This window comes from Erythrolamprus reginae, chromosome 1 (genome assembly GCF_031021105.1).
Source record: "Erythrolamprus reginae isolate rEryReg1 chromosome 1, rEryReg1.hap1, whole genome shotgun sequence".
Classification (NCBI taxonomy): domain Eukaryota; kingdom Metazoa; phylum Chordata; class Lepidosauria; order Squamata; family Dipsadidae; genus Erythrolamprus; species Erythrolamprus reginae.
The window spans coordinates 370,022,142-370,044,119 of NC_091950.1; the positions used below are offsets into that span (position 1 = coordinate 370,022,142).

At 36.3% G+C, this 21,978-nt stretch overlaps 1 protein-coding gene across 1 annotated transcript in view; it reads right to left on the minus strand.

Annotated features, from left to right (window-relative positions):
- LRPPRC (leucine rich pentatricopeptide repeat containing) overlaps window positions 1–21,978 on the minus strand; it is a 124,113-nt gene that overhangs the window by 12,618 nt on the left and 89,517 nt on the right. The window contains exons 29-33 of the mRNA XM_070734536.1: window positions 18,987–19,107; window positions 15,472–15,560; window positions 5,408–5,612; window positions 3,257–3,387; window positions 756–871 (exon numbers count right to left, since the gene is read on the minus strand). Coding sequence (XP_070590637.1) covers window positions 756–871; window positions 3,257–3,387; window positions 5,408–5,612; window positions 15,472–15,560; window positions 18,987–19,107 — 662 coding nt within the window. The remainder of the gene's footprint in view (window positions 1–755; window positions 872–3,256; window positions 3,388–5,407; window positions 5,613–15,471; window positions 15,561–18,986; window positions 19,108–21,978) is intronic.

Genomic DNA, 21,978 nt, shown 5'->3' on the forward strand with positions numbered 1-21,978 from the left:
CCAGTGCCAGCTCTTATCACTCAGTTTGTTCTGCATTTTTCTCAGCTCTATATTTAGGCCTGTTAAAGTAGCGCAAACATGGTCATCCCATTCCCCGAAGACTGCCAATTCTAAAAGGGAGAGAATATGGTTCACTGCATGTCAGTTAACATGCCAGATTAATTGCTTAAAAAAAAAGTCTCCTTTCAACACTTCAGCAATTGAAAAGCTAAGGAAACCACTGCTTGAAAAATAAGACCCCGTTTTTGCTTGAAAAGAAGTTGGATAATAGCAAACCATGTTCACTGCCTGAGTTTTTAATCTTACTTTCCCACTAAACAAAGATAGAAAATCCTTTATCAAAAAATACAGCCCTGGCGACCCTCCCCCACCTGCTCTGCAGCAAAACAATCTTTTTAATTCTTCAAGCAAGGATCCAGACATTTACAGCAAGTGTGTAAGAAGCAGAATATGCCCCACCCAGATTCCATTCTTCTAAAGGGGAAATATTTAGGAGAAACCTGAGATTACATTACTCCGAAAAGCACTTGTTCCTTTGTTCCAGAGAGAGAATCATTTCATCCGCCTCCAAAAAATATATATATAAAAAATTTAAAACAAATATATACCTGAAAAATTGTAATGGGATACCTGGATATAACGTATAACAAAGCCTTTAGTATATCTTGTCCATAGAATATTTTATTACACACACACACACACACACACACACACACACACCTTTTGATTCATGTTTGATTCTGGCATGTTCTTACCTGCAGAAGCAGCTCAGCATCATTCACTTTTTCTTTCTCTATGTACTGAAGGAAAAGGTTTGTAACAGGCTTATAAATTCCAAACTGATTTGCCAATCTTTCAACCAAGGCGCTCACTGCAAAACAAATAAGTAAATGTGCATAAATATGGGGGAAAATAAGGCTTACTATTATAAGGCTTTGTAAGATAAATCATTGAAGCTGGAAAAGAAAAGGGAGTGTTTCAAAATTGCTAACCAATTGCAAATGGATGTCACAATGCAGGGATAACCCAGAGGAAATGGTTAAAATGTCAACCTCTGCATCACTGACTGGGCCATCATGACCACCAACCTGAAATTTTATCATATAAACAAGGTGAAAAGGAAGTTATTCCTTCAGTTTTGAACTATGAGAATAAGTGGTTCAAATAATCCAGACACATCATCTTAATAAATTTAATGGTAATTAAGGACGGGCTGTTTGCTTATCCGGTTTTCAAGATTCTGTATCCTAACCCCTAATTTTCTAATGTTAAACCCAATAAATGAAGCTGTATATTGCTTTTTATTGATTTCATTTTGTAAGAAGGCTGACAAGCATTTAAGAAGGATGTATAAGCATTTTTAAAAAAGGCCTTTCAAATTCTGGTGCTTTAGCCATCTTAATGTAATTTATGTTTCACAGCTCATTGCTGGGCAACTCCGGATGGATTATACCATAAAACAGCAATAAAGCAATTAGAACATTAAAATTAAAAACATTAAAAAGTTACAAAACAAGCTAAAAAATAATAATTTATAAACAGGGTACAGGCTCGTAATATTAATATTTTAAATGGCGGTTTATCAATTTTTGCTACTTTTTAATTTGTAACAGGTTTTATTGTTTTAAACTTTTTATGTTATAAACTACATTTAAAAATATGCTATAAATTAAAAAGTGGTGATTTTGCCATTCAACTGGAGCTGATGATCAGTTTCTAACTGTGCTTTTCAATTGTGCTTTTTATATTCAAGTAGTTCCATTTGGTTTTTTATTTTTGTCTATTGGCTGCTTTGACTACTCTTTAGGTTGAAAGATTGAGGCAAAAACAGAAGTAATGACTAAATGAGCATCTATTATCAATAAAGTATTAAAACTACCAGCACCACAATCCTACAGTATTACGGGAAGGATTATATATTTCATTCTGTAGTAGGAAGAGAGGAAATCTCATCTCAGAATTCTATTTCCCAGCTATCACAGAAACCACTTGGGATTCTTCTCCTCCAATGTTAAAATTCTTCTTGCTGTCCAACCCTGCTTTGGGAAACATGCAGCCCAGCATTTAGTAAAGGTGATCACCTAGGTCAGGGATAGGCAAAGCTGGCTCTTCTATATCATGTGGACTTAAATCCCCAGAATTCCTGAGCTAGCATGATTGGATCAGGAATTATGGGAGTTGAAATCCACAACTCATATAGAATAGAATAGAATTTTTATTGGCCAAGTGTGATTGGACACACAAGGAATTTGTCTTGGTGCATATGCTCTCAGCGGACATAAAATAAAATATACATTTGTCAAGAATCATATGGTACAACACTTAATGATTGTCATAGGGGTCAAATAAGCAATGAAGAAGCAATATTAATAAAAAATCTTAGGATATAAGCAACAAGTTACAGTCATACAGTCAACATGGGAGGAAATGGGTGAAAGGAATGATGAGAAAAACTAGTAGAATAGAATAGAATGTTATTGGCCAAGTGTGATTGGACACACAAGGAATTTGTCTTGGTGCATATGCTCTCAACGTACATAAAATAAAATATACATTTGTCAAGAATCATATGGTACAACACTTAATTATTGTCATGGGGTCAAATAAGCAATGAAGAAGCAATATTAATAAAAATCTTAGGATAGAATAGTAGTAGTAGATAATAGTAGTAGGAGTAGACAATAGTAGAATAGAAGTGCAGATTTAGTAGAAAGTCTGACAGTGTTGAGGGAATTATTTGTTTAGTAGAGTGATGGCGTTCGGAAAAAAACTGTTCTTGTGTCTAGTTGTCTTGGTGTGCAGTGCTCTGTAGCGACGTTTTGAGGGTAGGAGTTGAAACAATTTGTGTCCAGGATGTGAGGGGTCAGTAAATATTTTCCCTGCCCTCTTTTTTACTCGTGCAGTATACAGGTCCTCAATGGAAGGCAGGTTGGCCAACTTTGCCTATCCCTGACCTAGATTAATGTTTTTCAAACTTGGCAACTTTAGAATGCATAGGCTTCAACCCCCAGAATCCCCTAGCCCAGAGGTCCCAACATCTTAAAGTTGTCAAGCTTCAAATATATTCATGTAGGATGTTTGTGGCAGGCAAGATTTCATTCTAAGCGATGTTACTTTTGAAATTAACACGAATTGTGCTATATAAAGCATAAAAACACTGCTTGCTTCATGAACTGGCCAAGTAGGAAATATTTACAGAAGCAGCTACTGAAATTTTTTTGTAAGCCGGTGGCCTTTTTTTGCTCCACTAACTTACCTTTTTCCAAAGCTGTTTCCTCTTTGTCTTCTATCAATTTTTTGAATACAAAGGATAGGTTTGCATCTTCAGACAGTTGTCTAGAAGTGAATTGCTCCTCGATGTATTCTGTCGCAGCATCATAGTTATTGCTGGTGAAAGTAAAAAGCTGCATTAGCTAAGTTGCTAACGTTAGCGTTCATATACCAATAAAGCAAGACCATGAATGATTTATTCTATTTCTACATTAATATTACACAGAATAGCAATGTTAAAGGTACTTATCAATCCACTCATGCAGATACTGTTATAACACAAAGTGAAACACATTTATGGTGGAGTGCATAACATCAGCACTAATGCCATTGCCTTCAGAAATGAACTATAACCTTTTCTTCTGTTGAATAACATTACTTTTTTGGGTAACAGAACAAAATAACACCTGGGTTAGTTAATTGAAATATGGGGAAGTAAAAATTAAAAATATCCCCAGAAATCAAAAGTTACAGGAAAAACAGCATGTTTATAATTATTAAATACTTTCTTGACTTTCTCATAGTTACCTTTTTGGATATAGACACAGCTGTATTAAATGTGATATACTGGCTCTGTGATGTCATCACTGAGTTACTAACGGTTCTATAGAAGACATCTGAAAGTTCGTATTTAACTTGCTAATTTAGAAAGGCTCCTGATTCTAAAAGCAGCAATATTCTCCCTGGAAACAGCTGACACTATGTCTGAACTGATTGATAAAAATGGATTATAGCAAATAAATAATGGGGCTATACAATGGCAAAAAGTTTGTACTGATTGGTACCATTCTCCTATCTGACACAATCTTATATGTGTGCTTTGGATTTTTCTTGATGTTAAACTGATCTTTAAAAGAAAAGACTGATCCTTCAAGCATTTCTTAAAAGACTAGTTTTTAAAACTGCTTTTAATGAAGGATTTTGGATTCTGTGGTATTAAGAATTTGTAAAGCTTATTTCTCCTTAGAAGAATGCTAATCCACGTCCAGAAACAGAAAGCATGAACATGGACATGAATCTATTAAAATGATTCTTTGATCTTTTCCCCAAACTTCTCTATTTTTTCAAATACCTTTGCCAGTCTCTATTAGGACTATCATCAATACATGTCTGGGATATACATATCTGTAACATATTCTACCAAACTACTGACTGTGAGAAAGCAACCAAATTAATTTGAGACGCTGGCATAAGACTGAAATAAACAGGACATGATTCAGCTAATTGGTATATTTAAAATGTTTTCAATGCATACAGACTTCAGCCAACACTCCATATTAAATAAATACTATTAAACCATTCAATGAAGCCAGTATACATCAGAAAATATGCAGCTGATATTTATGTACTATTACTGTAAAGAGGAGACAATATAATTGGAATATAACATGTTCCCTAATCTTCTATTATCTGAAAAGAATTTTCAAACATTTCACTAGACAAATACTTTATTATTTATTTTAAGGTACTCACAATCTTTAGGCTAATCTTTTATTACTCTGCATTATAACAGGAGTGCAAAGCAATTTTAACACACCTGTAAAACTTACTGCTATAAACAGGTATGCACTATGCTGTGACTTACTGTATTACAAGAGTTAGCTTGCATCAACGTTTCATTCAGGTAAACGGAATTTTATAAACATGTATGTTTGATATGACAGTCAGCTTAGTGTAGCAGCTGTCAGGCTAGAACCTGGGAGATCATGAATTCTACTCCTACATGAAGACAGCATGAAGACAGTTGGACGACTTTGGGTCTGTCACTTTTACTCAGTCCTAGGGAAGGATGCAATGGCAAACCACTTCTAAAATAACTTGCCAACAAAACTACCAGGATTTGTCCACAACTTGTGCAGTCTTACAAGAATTGGACACAACTGAAAGGGGGCAGAGGGGGAGAAGAGTTTGATATCATTGTTCTATTGCAAAAGTTCACTTATCCAATAATTTGCTCTTTTTTTGCATTTCATTAAATAGACTCCAACATTTATTATTCCTAGGCTAAGAATCTTCAATTGCAGTCAATTCAAGTATTTAACTATTATGAAAAAAATTATTGATAAGGCAACAAGATCACCATAACCCTGCTTCCCTACTAGTGCAAAGAAGTGGTAGCAATTAGCGTGTTACCTACTTTTTGATGCGAGCCAGTGCAACGTTGTTGATGAAAAGCATTCTTGGCAATTTAAGAATTCCATGGATGGGTTCTATTAATTTCTCAATTTCCTTTACACTCTCTTCATCACCCTTCTCTGCGAATGCCTGAACAAGCCGAACAATTGCTATTTGACTGGGCATCTTACCATTTTTAAGAAGTGTATCGAGGGAAGACATTGCTTCTGTTGAATAGATTAGATATTATTCAAAACATTAGATCTTGATATTCAATTCAATTCAATTTATTAGATTTGTATGCCGCCCCTCTCCGAAGACTCGGGGCGGCTCACAACAGTAATAAAAACAGTATAACAATGGAACAAATCTAATAATAAAATATATAAAAACCTCAACAATTAAAAACCATACAGCACATACACATCAAACATGAAATATAATAAGCCTGGGGGAGATGTCTTAGTTCCCCCATGCCTGGCGATCTAGGTGGATCTTAAGTAACTTGCGAAAGACAAGGAGGGTGGGGGCCATTCTAATCTCCGGGGAAGTTGATTCCAGAGGGCCAGGGCCACCACAGAGAAGGCTCTTCCCCTGGGGCCCGCCAAACGACATTGTTTGGTCAACGGGACCCGGAGAAGGCCAACTCTGTGGGACCTTATCGGCCGCTGGGATTTGTGCGATAGAATTGCATATTCATAAATCTAATTAATGAGAGAAGGAAAAAATCTTACCAATTCTTTTGTTCAACCCACCATAGCTTTTTCAGACTGTTTACTGAAAGCAATTATATGTTGCTATGTATATCTTGCATGTAAGATTTTGAGGAGCACTTTTCCAAGACTACTTCCTTATCACTAAATAGTTATCATGCGTATTAGATAGGAAAGGTACCCTGCTTCCATACCACTACCGCCTCAAGCACCATTTTCTATATTTGTTAAGTTGATCCATGATCTAACAGGTAATTTTTATGTTTTGTTTATTTCACCACTAAGATATATAAAGAACCTGCACTAGCATCTTGGAGAGGTTCTACAGTAAAAAATGGTGGGTTCACTGGTTAAGTATGCGGTTGGCCCGCAATCAATAGTGCTCACCTACGATAACTTTCAGTCCAACTTTCGATATTAGCGATTGAAAATGGCAACATGAAAAACAAAATCATCACTTTATTATGTATTCTACCAAAGTTTGATGATGAAAGTCTCCACCATATATCAAAACACTCCAATCTCTTTTGATTATTCTCAAGTATAGGTCCTGTAGCTAATAGTAGCAGTAGAAAGATTAAAATTCTGCCAACATTCCTTCCAATTTTGGGGGGAAAAGACGTATGGAACACATTTACAGCTAATCAAAAGCTGGATTCTCAGCTTCCGCGCTCCACAGCGCTGTTTCCTCGGTGGGTTCCCTCAGATAGCAATTGAAGGTACCAACCTTCTCTCGCTCTATGTGCCCTGGAAGTGCCGTTTTTTGCCTCTCTCATCTGCTCTAATTGGCTGCTTAGGTATATCTGAAAAAAAAATCTTTTTTCTCTGCTCTGAGAATCCAAAGCAACAATTATCTAAACTGCTTCTCTAAATAGCTCAACTAAAGTAAATATGTCTCTCCTGGATGCAAGACTGAAACAAATTGGGAAGTAACTAGGAGAAGCATGGCAGAAAACTCAACTGTTTCAGTCTACAAAGGAAGAAGACGGAGCAATACCCACAACTTTGAATTCTCAAGGTAGTACAGTACATCAGAGAATTTAGTGTGATATCTAAACAGGAAAAGAGAAACATTTTGTGATGATAGAGAGCCTTGTATGGTAAAGGAAAAAGGTGTGAAACAACAGGTGAATAGATGTTTGGTGCCTGGCCGTACGTCCATCCTCATCAATTATGAATATGTGCAACAGCTATTTCATTAGAGCTATTTTTTCAAAATATCAAATGTTCTCACTGGCTACATTTATCTACATATCCTAAATAATTAAAAATTAAAATTAAACTTCTGATGCTCCGTCTCCCACAAGCCACACTGACATAGCTAAAAGGAATTGGTTCATGTATATGTGTACAGTATTTATGTATACACACAGAGACACACATCTTAGCCATTGTCTATCTACTGCAGGATAAAGGCCTCTTCCGCATGTTTCCAACCAATACCGTTCTGAGCTTTTTTTTTTGCCAGTTGGATCTGCAATACTTGCTTATGGCGTCGATCCATCTTGATTAAGTCTGTTTTGTAGATACTTTTTACCAAGTGGAATTCATTGAATGATTGCCTTGGTCCACCTCCCATTGGTCCTTCTTACTTTGTGACCAGCCCATTTCCATTGCAATTCAATTTGATATTGTACGTATATGTCTGCAGAATCTCAACACTAACATCTTTGATTTAATGGATCATTGGCGTTGAGATAAGGAGGAGCAGTTTTCATTTAAATCAATGTCTATTAAAGCAAACGCAAGTAATTTATATATGTGATGATTTTATACTAACTAGTATCATTTTGTAAAAAAATGGTTAGACTGCTTCAGATAAATAATTAGAGATGAAATCTTTTAAAAGAATTGTTGTATCTGAAGCACCCTAAATGGAGATCCAGAAAAAAATCACTATAGAATATGACTATTTTCTTAATGAAAATTAATATAATTTAGACTTGGTTTATCCAGATCTGATTTGTATGTATAATTGACCAAGGTCATAAGTCTTCCTATTTTAGTCACAATGGCTATGTATTAGTCTTCATGTTAAAAATTCTGATGTACTCAATAAGTGCAACAAATGCATGTATATTCCATAAGTCACCACCCCAAAGCCATACACCATTTTCATATAAATATCAACACATTCTAACAAGTTATACTAGACAGCTCTAGTGTAATTTCTCATTTTTAAGCAAATCCAAAGGAGGTGTGTTGCACTGTGCTTTTGTCTTATACCAGAAGTGCAGAATATTGTATGTCTTTTGATGAACTTAGATGATTGCTTATTAAAATCCCATGGAAGCAATAAAATCAATCAATACAATATGAACATATTGCACCACTACTGTATGAAATTAACTTAAGGCCAAACACCTGCTGATACAGCATTACTATGGCTAGGTTTTGAAAAATCTATAAATTAGAGGCCATATAATCTATAAATTAAAGACCAGGAGAGACTGCTCCATAAAATGGAGGCCTGTTGCTGGACCCATGCCAGTAAATCCTCTAAGGATGGAGATCTGCAACAGGCTTTCTTTTAGGGGAATGAAGTGGACAGATTCAGTTTTGCCAAGGTGACATATACTCATACTGCACTGTAAAGAGCTTTAGAGATAGTAACTACCACTTTGATTTGAGTCTAGAAGACAATTTTGAAACCACTGCAGTGACTGCATACTTCTTTTTGCCTGGCACAAATAATCCATCCAGTTTTGTGCCAATTAATTATTATTTTATTATTATTTATTAGACTTGTATGCCACCCCTTCTCTGAAGACTCGGAACAGCTCACAGAACACAATACAAATCAAATAATTAAAAACTATAAGCTAAAATCCCATTAAATTAAAAAGTAGGGAATAACTCAATCACATCCACACATAACATTTAATGGTCAGAAAAGGGAGGCATGATCTAACTGTCCCATGCCTGGCGACATAGATGGGTCTTGAGGCTCTTGTGAAAGGTGAGGAGGGTGGGGGCCGTGTGAATCTCTGAAGGAAGCTGATTCCAGAGGGCCAGGGCTGCCACAGAGAAGGCTCTTCCCCTGGGTCCCACCAGACAACATTGCTTGGTCGACGAGACCTGGAGAAGGTCAACTCTGTGGGACCTAATCGGCCGCTGGGATTTTTTGCGGCACAAGGAGGTCCTGTAAGTACCGCCTTAAGGCCAGCTGGGAATGATCAAGACATGAATTACCTTCACTGGAGCAGCCTTGGCCTAGGTCAGTGATGGCTAATGTTTTCTGGATGGAGTGCCCAAAGCGCGCGTGCACCCCCGAGCCACCAAAATGCAATGTGGCAAGTGCCCTCATATGCACCCCGCCCCATGCATGAATGCGTGCCCCCTCATGCGCCCTGCCTCCACATTAACTCCACCCCTCACATGTGTGCACACCCCCACAGGCACCGCCACTGTGCAAGCACGCATGCCCCCACACGTGCCCTGCACCACACATGTGCACCCACCATGTATGCCCTCTGCATGCACAGCAGAGACCCGATAACCAGCAGGCTGGTAGGAGGTATGCATGCATGCACGGCAGAACTGAACTGTGGTGACAGCTTATGTGTCCACAGAGAGGGCGCTGCACAAACCTATGGCATGTGGGCCTAGGCCAGTGATGGCAACCCTTTTTTTCCTCGGGTGCCGAAGAAGCATGTGCGCATGGTATCGCACATGCGTGAGTGCCCACACCCATAATTCAATGCCTGGCGAGGGTGAAAACAGCTTCTCCCACCCCCTGAAGGCCCTCAGGGGGCCAGAAACAACCTGTTTTCCAACTTCTGATAGGCCCAGTAGGCTCATGTTTCGCCCTCCCTAGGCTCCAAAGGTTTCCCTGGAGCCGGGTGAGGGTAAAAACGCCCTTCCTCATCCCTTCGTAGGCTCTCTAGAAGCCAAAACCATCCTCCCAGAGCCGCTGTGTGAGCCAAAAATCAGCTGGCCAGCACACACATGCAGGTTGGAGCTGCGCTAGGGCAACGGCTTGCGTGCCAGCAGATATGGCTCCGCGTGCCACCTGTGGCACCCATGCCTTAGGTTCGCCATCACTGGCCTAGGCAGATCATACCAGCACATCATATTAAGTATTTTTAAAATACAGAATCCATCCAATTTCAGTTGTGCAGTTTTTATACTACCTTCCCTGCTCTGCTCTAAAGGATAAAAAAATGGCTAGATAAATAAAGCACAGCAAAGAGAAACAGGATTAATGCATTTAGAACTGAGAAAACAATCTCTAGATTTGGAAGTGTTTCATTAGCCATTGCTGAGGGCAAGGCAGCAGGTATCCAACAAGAGAAAGGGAAAAGTAAAGGGAAGCAGACACATTTGTAGAAATCAGAGGTCAAATAGAAGCAGAGAAATTCAGGTTCACTAGTTTGAAGCAAGAAGTCTTTGTCAATCTATCTGCAATCTTTTACTGCATCCTTTAGTTGCTGTCCAAGAGGGAGGCAAAAAAAGCAAATTATGGGAGAAGAGCAGTAAATGTTGCTATGCTGTAGAAATTTTGCTTAAGTACTGGTCTCAAGGGAAGATACAGAGGAGAAGCTATTTCCCCAGTGACTTCTCAATACTTTGAGATTCAGGATATCATGTCTGGCATTATAGGATCATGGCATCTGATTGATGGGCAATTATTTCTGTTGAAAGGATTCCCTGGGGATAATCACTTGGGAATCACATTGAGCTTAAGCAGAACATAAGTAGGGCCAAAGCAAATATGGACAGCCCACCCACATTTTTTCCTACACTTTTTCCATCTCCTGATCATCTTTGCTTCTATGCTGTTTCAGACACCTTCACTTCTTCCCACACCATAGACTGCTAAAGGACAGGCACTTCTTTCTTATCAGAGATCTGAACTTGTACAGCTTAAGGGCCTCTTTAATTAAGCCAAGAATTGTATAATGTTATTGGCTACAGACTATCCTATTCTGATATATTTAAAATAAGATACATTATTCAGAGAATTCACAAAACTAAATGATTTAGCAATAGTCCTTCTACTTTAAAGAAGGTCATTTGGAGGGGGAGTGGTCAATGTCACAGTGCTACGGGTGTCTCCCACGCTCTGTGGGAAACCCTGAATCCCAGTTTTTTGGAGGCCTGGAAACCAGATTAGAACCAGGTCAGATACGCCCTGGCACCAGTCGGTGGACTGGAGGGTGGGGGTGGGGGGGCCCCTGCAACCTCCTCCTGGTCGGCCAGCACCAACCTCTCAGCCAGCAGCTGTGGAAGACAACTCGGTTGCCATTAGCTGTGATGGACAAGATCAGAACAATTTAAACGTAGAGATTGTGGATTACCTGGGTGACAAGATCTAAGTATTTATGCTGAAGAGAGGTAAAGAAATGCTGAAGCTGGGTGAGAGTTTGGCCGATTTAATGACAAAAGAAGGTATTTAAATTCAAAAGGAGACAAAAGAGACTCTAAAAAGGCTATATAGCAATTGAAAATACCATAGAGAATTAAAGGAACAAATCCAAAATTTGAGGATATCTTTATAATTGGACTTGATGGAAGTTAGAGAGACTGAAAACGGATAAAGAATGTGAAGAAAATATCTTATAATTGCTAAATGGACTTAAAATACTTTGGAGATTTTTGTAAAAGAGCTGTTTTGTTATATTGGGAGTATAGCGCCATCTGCTGGTAAAAAGAAAATATTGCAACAGACTGGAAAACTTGAATTAGCTGACAGCTGGAGACTAACCTTGCCCACAAAAAGATAACTAGGAGCTTGAAAGGAATGTGTTGTGCTAGTATGTTTGATGGTGCACTGTTTTGGTGATAGAAGATAAGAGGATTTTGAACTGGATTGGACTGAAATACAAGGAGATTATATGGATTTAAGCTACAAGTTAAAATATATATATATATATGAACTTTTTGAACTGTGAACTTGACAAGATGGAGGCATGTATCTATGAAAAACTGATTGGGGTGTTAAAATATATCTATAAAGATATAAAAACTTAACTTTTGAAATCAGAGGTGAAAAGAAAATAGAAATTAAGCTGGATCATAAAGAACACTTAGAATTTACAATGGCGAAAAAGGAAAATGAAGAAAATGAACAACAAGGATATTACACAGATGAAAAAGGGACTGAAAATAAAAAAAAACAGATTGATGATTACACTGTGGATTTACAGTGATAAGAAAAGAGTAAGAAGGGAGGATTGGTATCAGAAAAAGCAATTAAAAATAAGGGGGAATAACAGGGAGAAAAGACTAGGAGGAACTGAAAACACATACAGAGTTATTGGAATAAAAATAAAAGAGAAAAAGAAACAATTAAGAGAAGGCGTTGGATGGGGAAAACCTTAAAGAAGTGGAATTTTTGAGATATCAAAAGAGAATGGATAAAAAGGGGAAGGACAATAGAATTTTTAAAAAAATATTATTTTACATTTAATAGTGTCAATACTATTAGTTATGTATAAGTGTGTATAATTAATCAGCATAATTATCTTGTTAAAAGGTTTTTTTAAAGTAAGTTAATAATTCTATATTAAATTGATACATGATGGTTTGAATTATATTTTGATGATGAAAGAGAAAAAAGAACAAATAAATACTAGTAGGTCAATCGTTATAAGGTTATAAAATTTGAATAATCATTACTTTTCTTTATACGGTTTGTTTTTATAAAAGATTTGTATAACTTATAAAATTGATTTATTGTATTTTTTAAAGTATAAGATGCACCCCCCGCCCCCAAAGAGAGGGTGGAAATGTTGGTGCATTTTATTCAGCAAATACAGCCATTTTTGCTGTCCTAAAACCCCGCCCCATGTCACATTTTTGAACAGAGTGTCTGGGAAGCCTGCAGAAAGCTCCTGGGTGCTGGCAAAAATAGCCCCATTTTTGCAGGAAAAAAACCCAAACAGTCCATTTCCCCCCAAAAATGGGATGGGCAAAGGGTCTGGGGAGCCTGCAAAGAGCTCCTGGAGATGGGGGGGATGGCAAAAATGCCCCAATTTTTGTTAAAAATGGGCCATTTTCCCTCCCATTCTTTCACAAAAACGAAGTCATTTTTGCCATCCCCCAGCACCCAGGAACTCTCTGCAGGCTTCCGAGACCATTTGCCCACCCAATTTTTGAAAAAAAAAAGCAAAAAAAAAAGCTGAAAAATGGCCTGTTTCACAAAAATTGGGCTGTTTTTGCCTTCTAATTACCGCATCTAGCATGACTAGAGGAGGAATTCTGGGAGTTGAAATCCACTAGTCTTAAAGCTGACAAGTTTGAAGACCCCTGGGTTAGGGATTAGGGGTGCAAGGCTATTCAAACTAGGCAAGTTTAAGACTTGTGGACTTCATCTGCCATTCCTGAGCTAGCATGTAAAAGTATTCTGCTACACTGGTATTTTATTAAATAATATATTACTAATATAATTACTAATATTTTATTAATATAATATATTAGTAATATATTATTACTACACCATTTGGTTCAGAATACTTTTTTTTCTTGTTTTCCACCTCTAAACCCTAGGTGCGTCTTATATTCTGGTGCGTCTTATACACTGAAAAATATGGTAATGTTGAAAAAGAGTTAGATAATTACTGAAATTTTTAGAATGTTATGAGCTCTATGATTATCATTTAAAGGTTCTTATATAAGGTTATATAATTTATAAATTGTATTTTTGTTTTAGAGATTTTAGATAATTAGAGGTTCTTTTTTTCTTTATTATTGTACATTGGGAAGTTGGTAATATTATTAATCAACAGATGGAAGTGTAGTGATGAGATTAGAATTTGTTTTAATATAAAGAATGAGTTAAAATAAAAAATTGAGTAATAAAGTTGAAAGACATGGGAAAAGATATCAGAAATTTAGGGCATTTAGAAATTACAGAATTTTAAAAAATGAGTAAAGATATAAATTGAGGTAAGGGAGGAATACAACCTAAAATTAAGAGGTACAATATATAATGAATACGTCTGGAAGATAAACTATAGCGATTGATTTGGAAGAAAAGTGAAAATTAAAGGTGGTAGACCCAGGTGACAAAAATAGGAGGTAAGGAGGCAGCATTAGAATAACAGTAGATATACCTAGAAGAATATAAATATATATAAAAATATGGATAAAAGAAAAGATATAAGTTTAAGAATAGCACCGATGTTGGTATGAATTTATGGTTTTGAATTGCTTGTCTGTTAACTATAAAATGGATCAGAGATACTTAGGGAAATATAAGAGGGAGGAAGAGGATGTAGAAAGGAAAGGGAGAGAGGGAGGGAGGAGGGAAGCAGGAAAGAGGGAGAAAGAAGGTAGACGGAAGAGAGGGAGGATTGTAATATGAAATATAGAAGGAAAACAAACGGCGATAAAAGTACAAAAGGTGCAAATTTAGCATATTTGTTTATGGCATTTTGGACAGAAATGTATTATTAAGTATGTTTTCATGTTACGGTATTATGGATGTTTTGGCAAACATGGAGAATAAATTAAAAATTCTTTAAATAAAGGTCATTTCCTAAACTAGGACCAAAAATGAAATACAATATGGAAAAGATACCTTGAAGCACATGATGAAAAACACAAAGGACATTTTCACCAGCAATCCGTAACAATTGTGGTATAAAATTGTAATTTGTGCAAGTTCAGTGATCCCAAACCCGACTGGCCTTCTTACCAAATGAAAACCAGTAGATTCTGAGGGCAAATGTTCAAGATGAATCTAAACTAGATTCAAATAAATGAAGATGGAATAACAGTAAAACTGTCCACCACTGCATTCACAAGCATTTACACTGTTTAGCCAATACTGCTGTTGCCATTCAAAGTAAGTTTACAAAGAGCACAAAAGGACAATGTATGTTTTATCACTGCTGGCATTGAGAACTATTAAAAGTATTTGATTAAGTTTTTAAAAAATCAGTATTATAAACATTTAGTGCACAGCCACGCACATTTAACACTCAATTTAACTCACTTGATATCTGGTGCTACAAACACAATGTGCAGGAAGAAACTGCTGGGAATTGTTTCAGATGCTCTACGGTATGTTAATTTCCAAAGCAAAATGAATTGTGCTGTGAATTTTAACGCATTTGAAAGCCTGTACTTTTTCTCGTTCTGGAACACAAATTTTGCATGTCTGAAGAGCTGTGATTCATCTTAAGAAAACCCATCTTGTGTTAAATGGAACGGAAACTGGACTAAGTGGTCAAATGACAAGTACATTCATATTCAAGCTGTATTATAAATGCATGTACAGTAATTTACGTCTCTCAGCTACCACAAAAGGCGCTTGATAAGCAGGTAATTTGCTAAATGGACTCCTTTATCCAAGTATTCGAAGGGCGTTACAAGAAAAATCTGCAGAGGCATTAATGTGACGTAAAGGTCAAGCATTGTGACATACCTTTCAAATAATCCCGCCTAACTTGCGTTAAGATGAGGAAGCTGCTGGCAGCATCGTTCAGCACGAAGCCCTTGATGTGGTTCTCAGCACTAAAAGAAGCAGACATTTAGAAAGGAATTACTGACATGCTTCTGATACGATAATAAATGGTTGAGCACCAAGGTGAAATTATAAAAACTACTGTTCGTATGTTAAAAATATTGCTGCAAAATATCGACCTGGAGACAGCTTTTGTGTTATCCTGTCAATGGTTATAGAAGGATAATTTTTTTGTGCATTCTGACAGATGACAAAGTTGGAAATGAGCAACAAAAGAAACAAAGTACAAGATTTTTTTAAACAATCGGTTCAGATTCTTGAATGCTGACATATTACATGACGAAAATAACTGCATGCCCACTATTGTTCTGCTGTATCCTAAGCGGGATACTTTGTTCTTCTTTTTAAAACAGTCACCATAATTATAAAATGTAAAACCATTCTTCCTGCAATGAAACATTTATTTTCAGCACAGTATATTTTAAATAAAAATCAAAGGGATATTATGAACCAGTTCTGTATAATTTGGTTGATTTAATTTTCAATTTTTTGTCATGTAGACATATGCAGAATTGAAAAAAAACTTTATGTATTACTCTGCGGTCTTCTAACTAAATTGCATCATTCATTAATTCTGAAATTTAAAAGACAAAAACTAAACAAAAATGAACAACTTCACTTACTAGAAAATGCAAGAAATTGGCTTTACTAATATTTAAATCCTTTTTGGGGAAAAAAAACTTTGAACACACTGATCAGAAAACCTTTTTCTATTTTCATGTCCATGGCTATGGTTCCCGCATAATTAAATATAGACTTTGCTCTTAAAATTCCCCCTGAGAGGAGTAAATACAAGGCTGACATTTGCTGTATCAACAATCAGGATAAACCACAGGGATCATCTTGTGAGAAACAACAGAAGAACCCACCTTTCTGAATTTATGAACTGAGCGGATTAGGAAATAAACAGAGTCATTGCTAAATTATTCTCCCCAATCTCAAGAAAATCCACCGCTAAGTTCATAAAATGACCTTCCTCTCAGTCACTTTCAGCTTCTGGGCCCTTAGGATTTCCTTACTCTCCCAAACCAATCCGCTTAATCTCTCCCTAAGCCTTCATTGCTCTTTTTTTTCTTTTGTCCCATCTGTCAAAACCTGTAAGTCAAAAACTCATGCACAGAACTGTAAATGACATATTACAAAGGATTTACTTTCCTCAATCTTCCAATCTTTAGTGCAATTAAATAAGTGTTGCTGTTATTACTGACCTAATCCCTTATTTCAAAATGTCTATATTTCTATTTTAGAACTATAGTTAATTTTTTTCAAGATCTTTGGGGTAACAATATTAATAAAATATTTTTTTTCTATAAAGGCACTAACATTCAGCATTTCTAATTTATCTATCAGAAATTATTGATTTAAAAAAAAACTACCCAAAATGTAGGAAAAAGAAAACAATGACTTATTATTTCTTCCTTATTTTAAGCTAGGCAGAACTCCCTTCCAAAATAACCTGATCTTGGAATTCTCTTTTCCTAATAATAATCTTATTGTATTTCACTTGGATTACCAAATTATTATTTTTTATTTTAGTGTTTTGTCTCTACTGGTAATAAATGATGTAAAATGTATTGTGCTCTGATATATTAGCCTACTTAAATTTTCACCAAAAGTGAAACCTTTGCCAATGTGATAAAAGCTACTTCTCTATAATTTATTAAATATTCAACAGTCCAAGTGATTTATATCTGCAATTTACCAAGCAATCCTGAACATTCTTTGTTTGGACACCTAACATATGTATATACTATCAAAATTAATATAAAATGTAGCAAGATGAGCAGGTTTTATAGAAGAGTCTTTCTTGTTACATAAAGCTGCCATTTGGTTAAGACAATTTCTGTGTTTCTCTGTTTTTTATTTTCTGGATTAGTATCTATAGTGCAATCCATTTTGGAGACAGTGGTAAAGCATGATTTAGCTGAGCATTAGATATATAAATCAAGTATACTGCCTCTCACTCTCTCTTTCTCTAGAATATCAGGGAAGAAAACATGGATGATTTTTATTTTGTTATTTTTCATAACCCATTTTTTTTACTTGCATATTTAAAATAATAGGAAGAGGAAAGAATATTAGGTATGTTCACCATCCTGAATTATTTATACAAGTAATAAAGGCAGTATATTAATAAACGAACAAAGACTAGACATAGTTTTGTTGGATTTGAGATATGATGCTAAATTATGCTAAAGGGGAATTAGCTAAAGTACAAGAAAAAGATTCCATATATGTGGGAAGGGCAACTGGAAAAGACTAGAACTGAAACTAATTTACATGATGAATCTTTTATTATTTACTAGTAACCATTTAATTCCTAATTGTGCCAAACATAGCAAAATATAGGCAAGATTTTAGGGTTAAATTCTGAAGTTAAAATTTACTATAATCATTTTATTTTACAAAATTTCAGCATAATTTTAATTAGCTGGCAATTTAAATCTTGCTTTAATTGTTTTCTATTCAAGTTCATCTTTATTTCTAGGGAGTTATTTTTTGAAAGTTAGTCAACTTGTGGGTAATTTTGCACTTCTGTATATTAATTCTTTAAAATAAATCTCTATTTTTGAACATATAAAAATATCAGGTTATTTTCTAGTAGCTATTTAACTTTATTATTGTTGTTTTTGTTAGAATAAATTTAGTCTAATAAATTGCCCTTTCAACAGTCTTCTGATTTAAAACTTTTCTGTCATTCTTGGTTAGAGGAATAGTTCATTCCTCCAACAGTCTCAATATTTATAGATAATACCCATCACTGCTATTTCTACAGTGTGATGGTTCAGATTACAGTTGGATATGCTGGCCATGGACAATTTGAAAGGAGATTATATTAATATCTTTTTCTCACTATTGATATAAATATCAATATAAAATCAATTCACACTCTAATAAAGTTTATTTCAAGAAAGTTCTTCAAGCAATTGAAGAAATGTGTGGCAAAGCTGCATCTTCAGATCTCAAAAAGTTGACATTTGAAGTCATCTTTGTCAATAGTCCATTATGACCGAGTCACACATTTGATACACTTAAAAATGTAAGAAATGTGCACATTACGAAATGTGCGAATTTTATGCGTGAAGCAAAGCTGTCTGATGCACTAAACAACATTTATGATTCTGTCAAGAGAATATTTGCAATATTTGTTCTCTGGTCTTGACATCCCAAGGCTACATACACATAAGAAGTGTTTGGTATATTGATAACGTGCACATTTCTTAAAATTTTAAGTGTATCAAATGTGTGACTCGGTCATAATGGACTATTGATAAAGATGACTTCAAATGTCAACTTTTTGATCCAAAGGTGGAAAGCCTAATACATTACATTGACATTGTCCTTAAACAACAGGCAAGGAATACACAAAATTACCCATACCTGCTAAAGACAGGTGCATACATAAAAGGACTTACCCTTTTTTAACTTCCATTGCTTCTGTAAGAAAACCATGGCTGAGCAATGCTTTGATAAGATTGTTGTAACAATTGACATTAAGTGCTATGTCCTTTGCCATTAGAAAAAGTCCGTATGCCTCTGAAAAAGAATTTAAAAACCCAATAAATGTGTCAGTGTTTATTGAAATGGCACAGTAAAATTCCCATCTCTTCTTTATTACAGCATGTGAAACAAATCTCTTTCTCTGCTTCTCTCTGATCGAAAAGCTACTTTTAAGAGCTGTTTTATATCCAATAAAAATCTCATTTCTATTGAAATTTTAGCATCTTAAATTTGTCTTCATATTAAAAGGGGTGGGGGATGAGAAATGAGAAACACGTTATGTCTTAGCCAGTGACAAAACAACCCTTTTCAAAATCACTGTCAAATCACTGCAATGCTACTCATTTAAGCATAGTCTACATTCAATTTTAAGATCGTTCCTAATTCTTGTGGTTAATATTTATCGCAGAAATCTTTTGGAAATGTTAGCTGTATTTCTACTTTGGAGTGATGAAATTATTTGCTTACAACTAAGTTTATACAGAAACATACCATTTATAAATATGCTACAACAGCATTTATCTGATTGATTAATGGTTTTATTTCACACATTCACAGTAACTGACAGTCAAAAGACATTATTAAGAAGAGGAAGCTAAGGAGGAAAACGGAAGTATTATTTTCAATCATTTACTTTTCTGAACAAGATTAAGCAGATGTGAATGTCCCACTAAAACATTAATCTGCTCTAAAAATAAACGTTATTTATCTGAAAAACCCCATTGTTCAACAGTTTACTTTAGAAAGTCATTTCAATCATTAGAATAAAATATTATACATAAAACAGCTTATGTATGCCTTGAATATCTAGTGGAATTCTGAAATTATATACAGAAAACTGAATGAAAAGTAAGTGAGACAGAATTGGAAAAATTACTATATCATATACTGATTAAATAGATGTATATCCTATATTATATTATTCTTTAAAGTAAAAAAGGTATCATGAAATTTGATGAATGTTGTAGTGAATATCTTCACAATAATTTGCATTGAAACATGAGTGTGTAACAATTTACACACAGCTTTAGGTCAATATTCATTACTTTTTGCTCTTTGTTATGTTTGCTATGATTTTAGTATCTAGATTACGTAAATAAAGTGCCAAGTATTATATGTTCATGCTAGGTTACTGCATTCAATGAAATGAAACACAGAGACACTATACAGTGATCCCTCGATTAGTGCGGGGGTTACGTTCCAAGACCTCCCGCACTAATCGATTTTCCGCGGTATAGTGGTGCGGAAGTAAAAACACCATCTGCGCATGCGCGCCCTTTTTCCATGACGGCGCATGCGCAGATGGTGGAGCCGGGGAGCAACGAAAGTGCGGAAGCCGACAAAGATTGCTTTGAATGTCGGCTGCCCCCACCCCCCCAACACCCGCCCGCCCGCCATTCACCCGCCCGGCCGGCCGCTCGCTGCGCGCCCGTTCACCCGCCCGCCCGGCCGCTCGCGAGCAAGAGGGGGAGAGATAGAGAAAGAGAGAGAAGGAAAGAAAGAGATGAGAGAGGGAGGAAGAGAGTGTGAGAGGAAGAAGCAAGATAGAGAAAGAGAGAAAGAAAGAAAGATGAGAAAGGAAGGAAGAGAGTGAGAGAGAGGAAGAAAGAGAGAGAGAAGAGTGGAAGGAAGAGAGAAAGAAATGATAGAAAAAAGGGGAGAAAAAAAGAGAAATGAGAAAATGATTGAAGCAGAGAATGACAGGAAAGAAAGAGAAAGAGACAGAGAAGTGACTCTTGGTGATGACGTATGACGTCATTGGGTGGGAAAAACCGTGGTATAGCAAAAAAACCGTGGAGTATTTTTTAATTAATATTTTTTGAAAAACCGTGGTATAGCGTTTCGCACTAATCGAGACCGCACTGTATACAGTTGTAGGACAGTACTACAAAATAAATTTTGATAGCTTTACTTAAAAAAATGGTATTATTTGATTAAAGAAAAAACATGAAGACAACAAGTTGAAGAATATCTATTGTAGGCTACCTGGCATGTTTCCTGAAATTAATCAGTCAAAATAGAATTGGAAGGGACCTTAGAGATATTCTAATCAAAAACCCCTGCTCAAGCAAGAGACCCTATATCAGTGATGGCGATCCATTTTTGATTCACGTGCCGAAAGGGAGTGCAGGGGTGAGTCACATGTGTGACCACACCCCTAATTCCATGTGCCCTCTGCACATGCACATGTGACCCCCTTCCAGCACATGATGGCACACCTGTTTTTCGCTCTCCTCAGGCTTTCTAGGAGCCAGGGGAGGGTGAAAATGGACTTCCCCAGCCCCGTGAAAGGCAGAAATTGCCCTTTTCCCAAGTTGAAATGGCCCATTTCTGGCCCCTGGAGGGCCGGGGGGGGGGTGTTTCACCCCGCCCATGCTCCTAGAAAGGCTTGGAGAGCAAAAAAAAAATGGAACTTCTGGGTCAACTGGAAGTTTGTAGATGGAACATTTTTAGCCTCCAGAGGACCTCTGGGGAAGGTGGGGAAGGCCGTTTTCATCCTCTTAACCAGCTGTGCCAGAGCTGCTCCTGTAAAGGCCTCTACTATATTCTTACTTCTGCATGTAAGGGCACTGGGGATATTCCAGTCAAAGCATTTGTGCCCATTACCCGAAGAATATTATCATTATTAATTTGCCCCTTATCAACAACTACATCTATTTTATTTACAGCTCCCTTTTCATAAGCTTCCAGAAACTGATTTATCCTCATTGGTCGGGGACAGAAATCATCCACATCAGTTACATCTCTGTACCATTTATTTATTTATTTGTTTGTTTATTTATTTATATTTTTATGCCGCCCTTCTCCTTAGACTCAGGGCGGCTTACAACATGTTAGCAACTTTCACCTAGTTTAAATGCCTGTCCAAAAAAGTTCTGAACTCCTCACCATGCACCTGGGTACCTC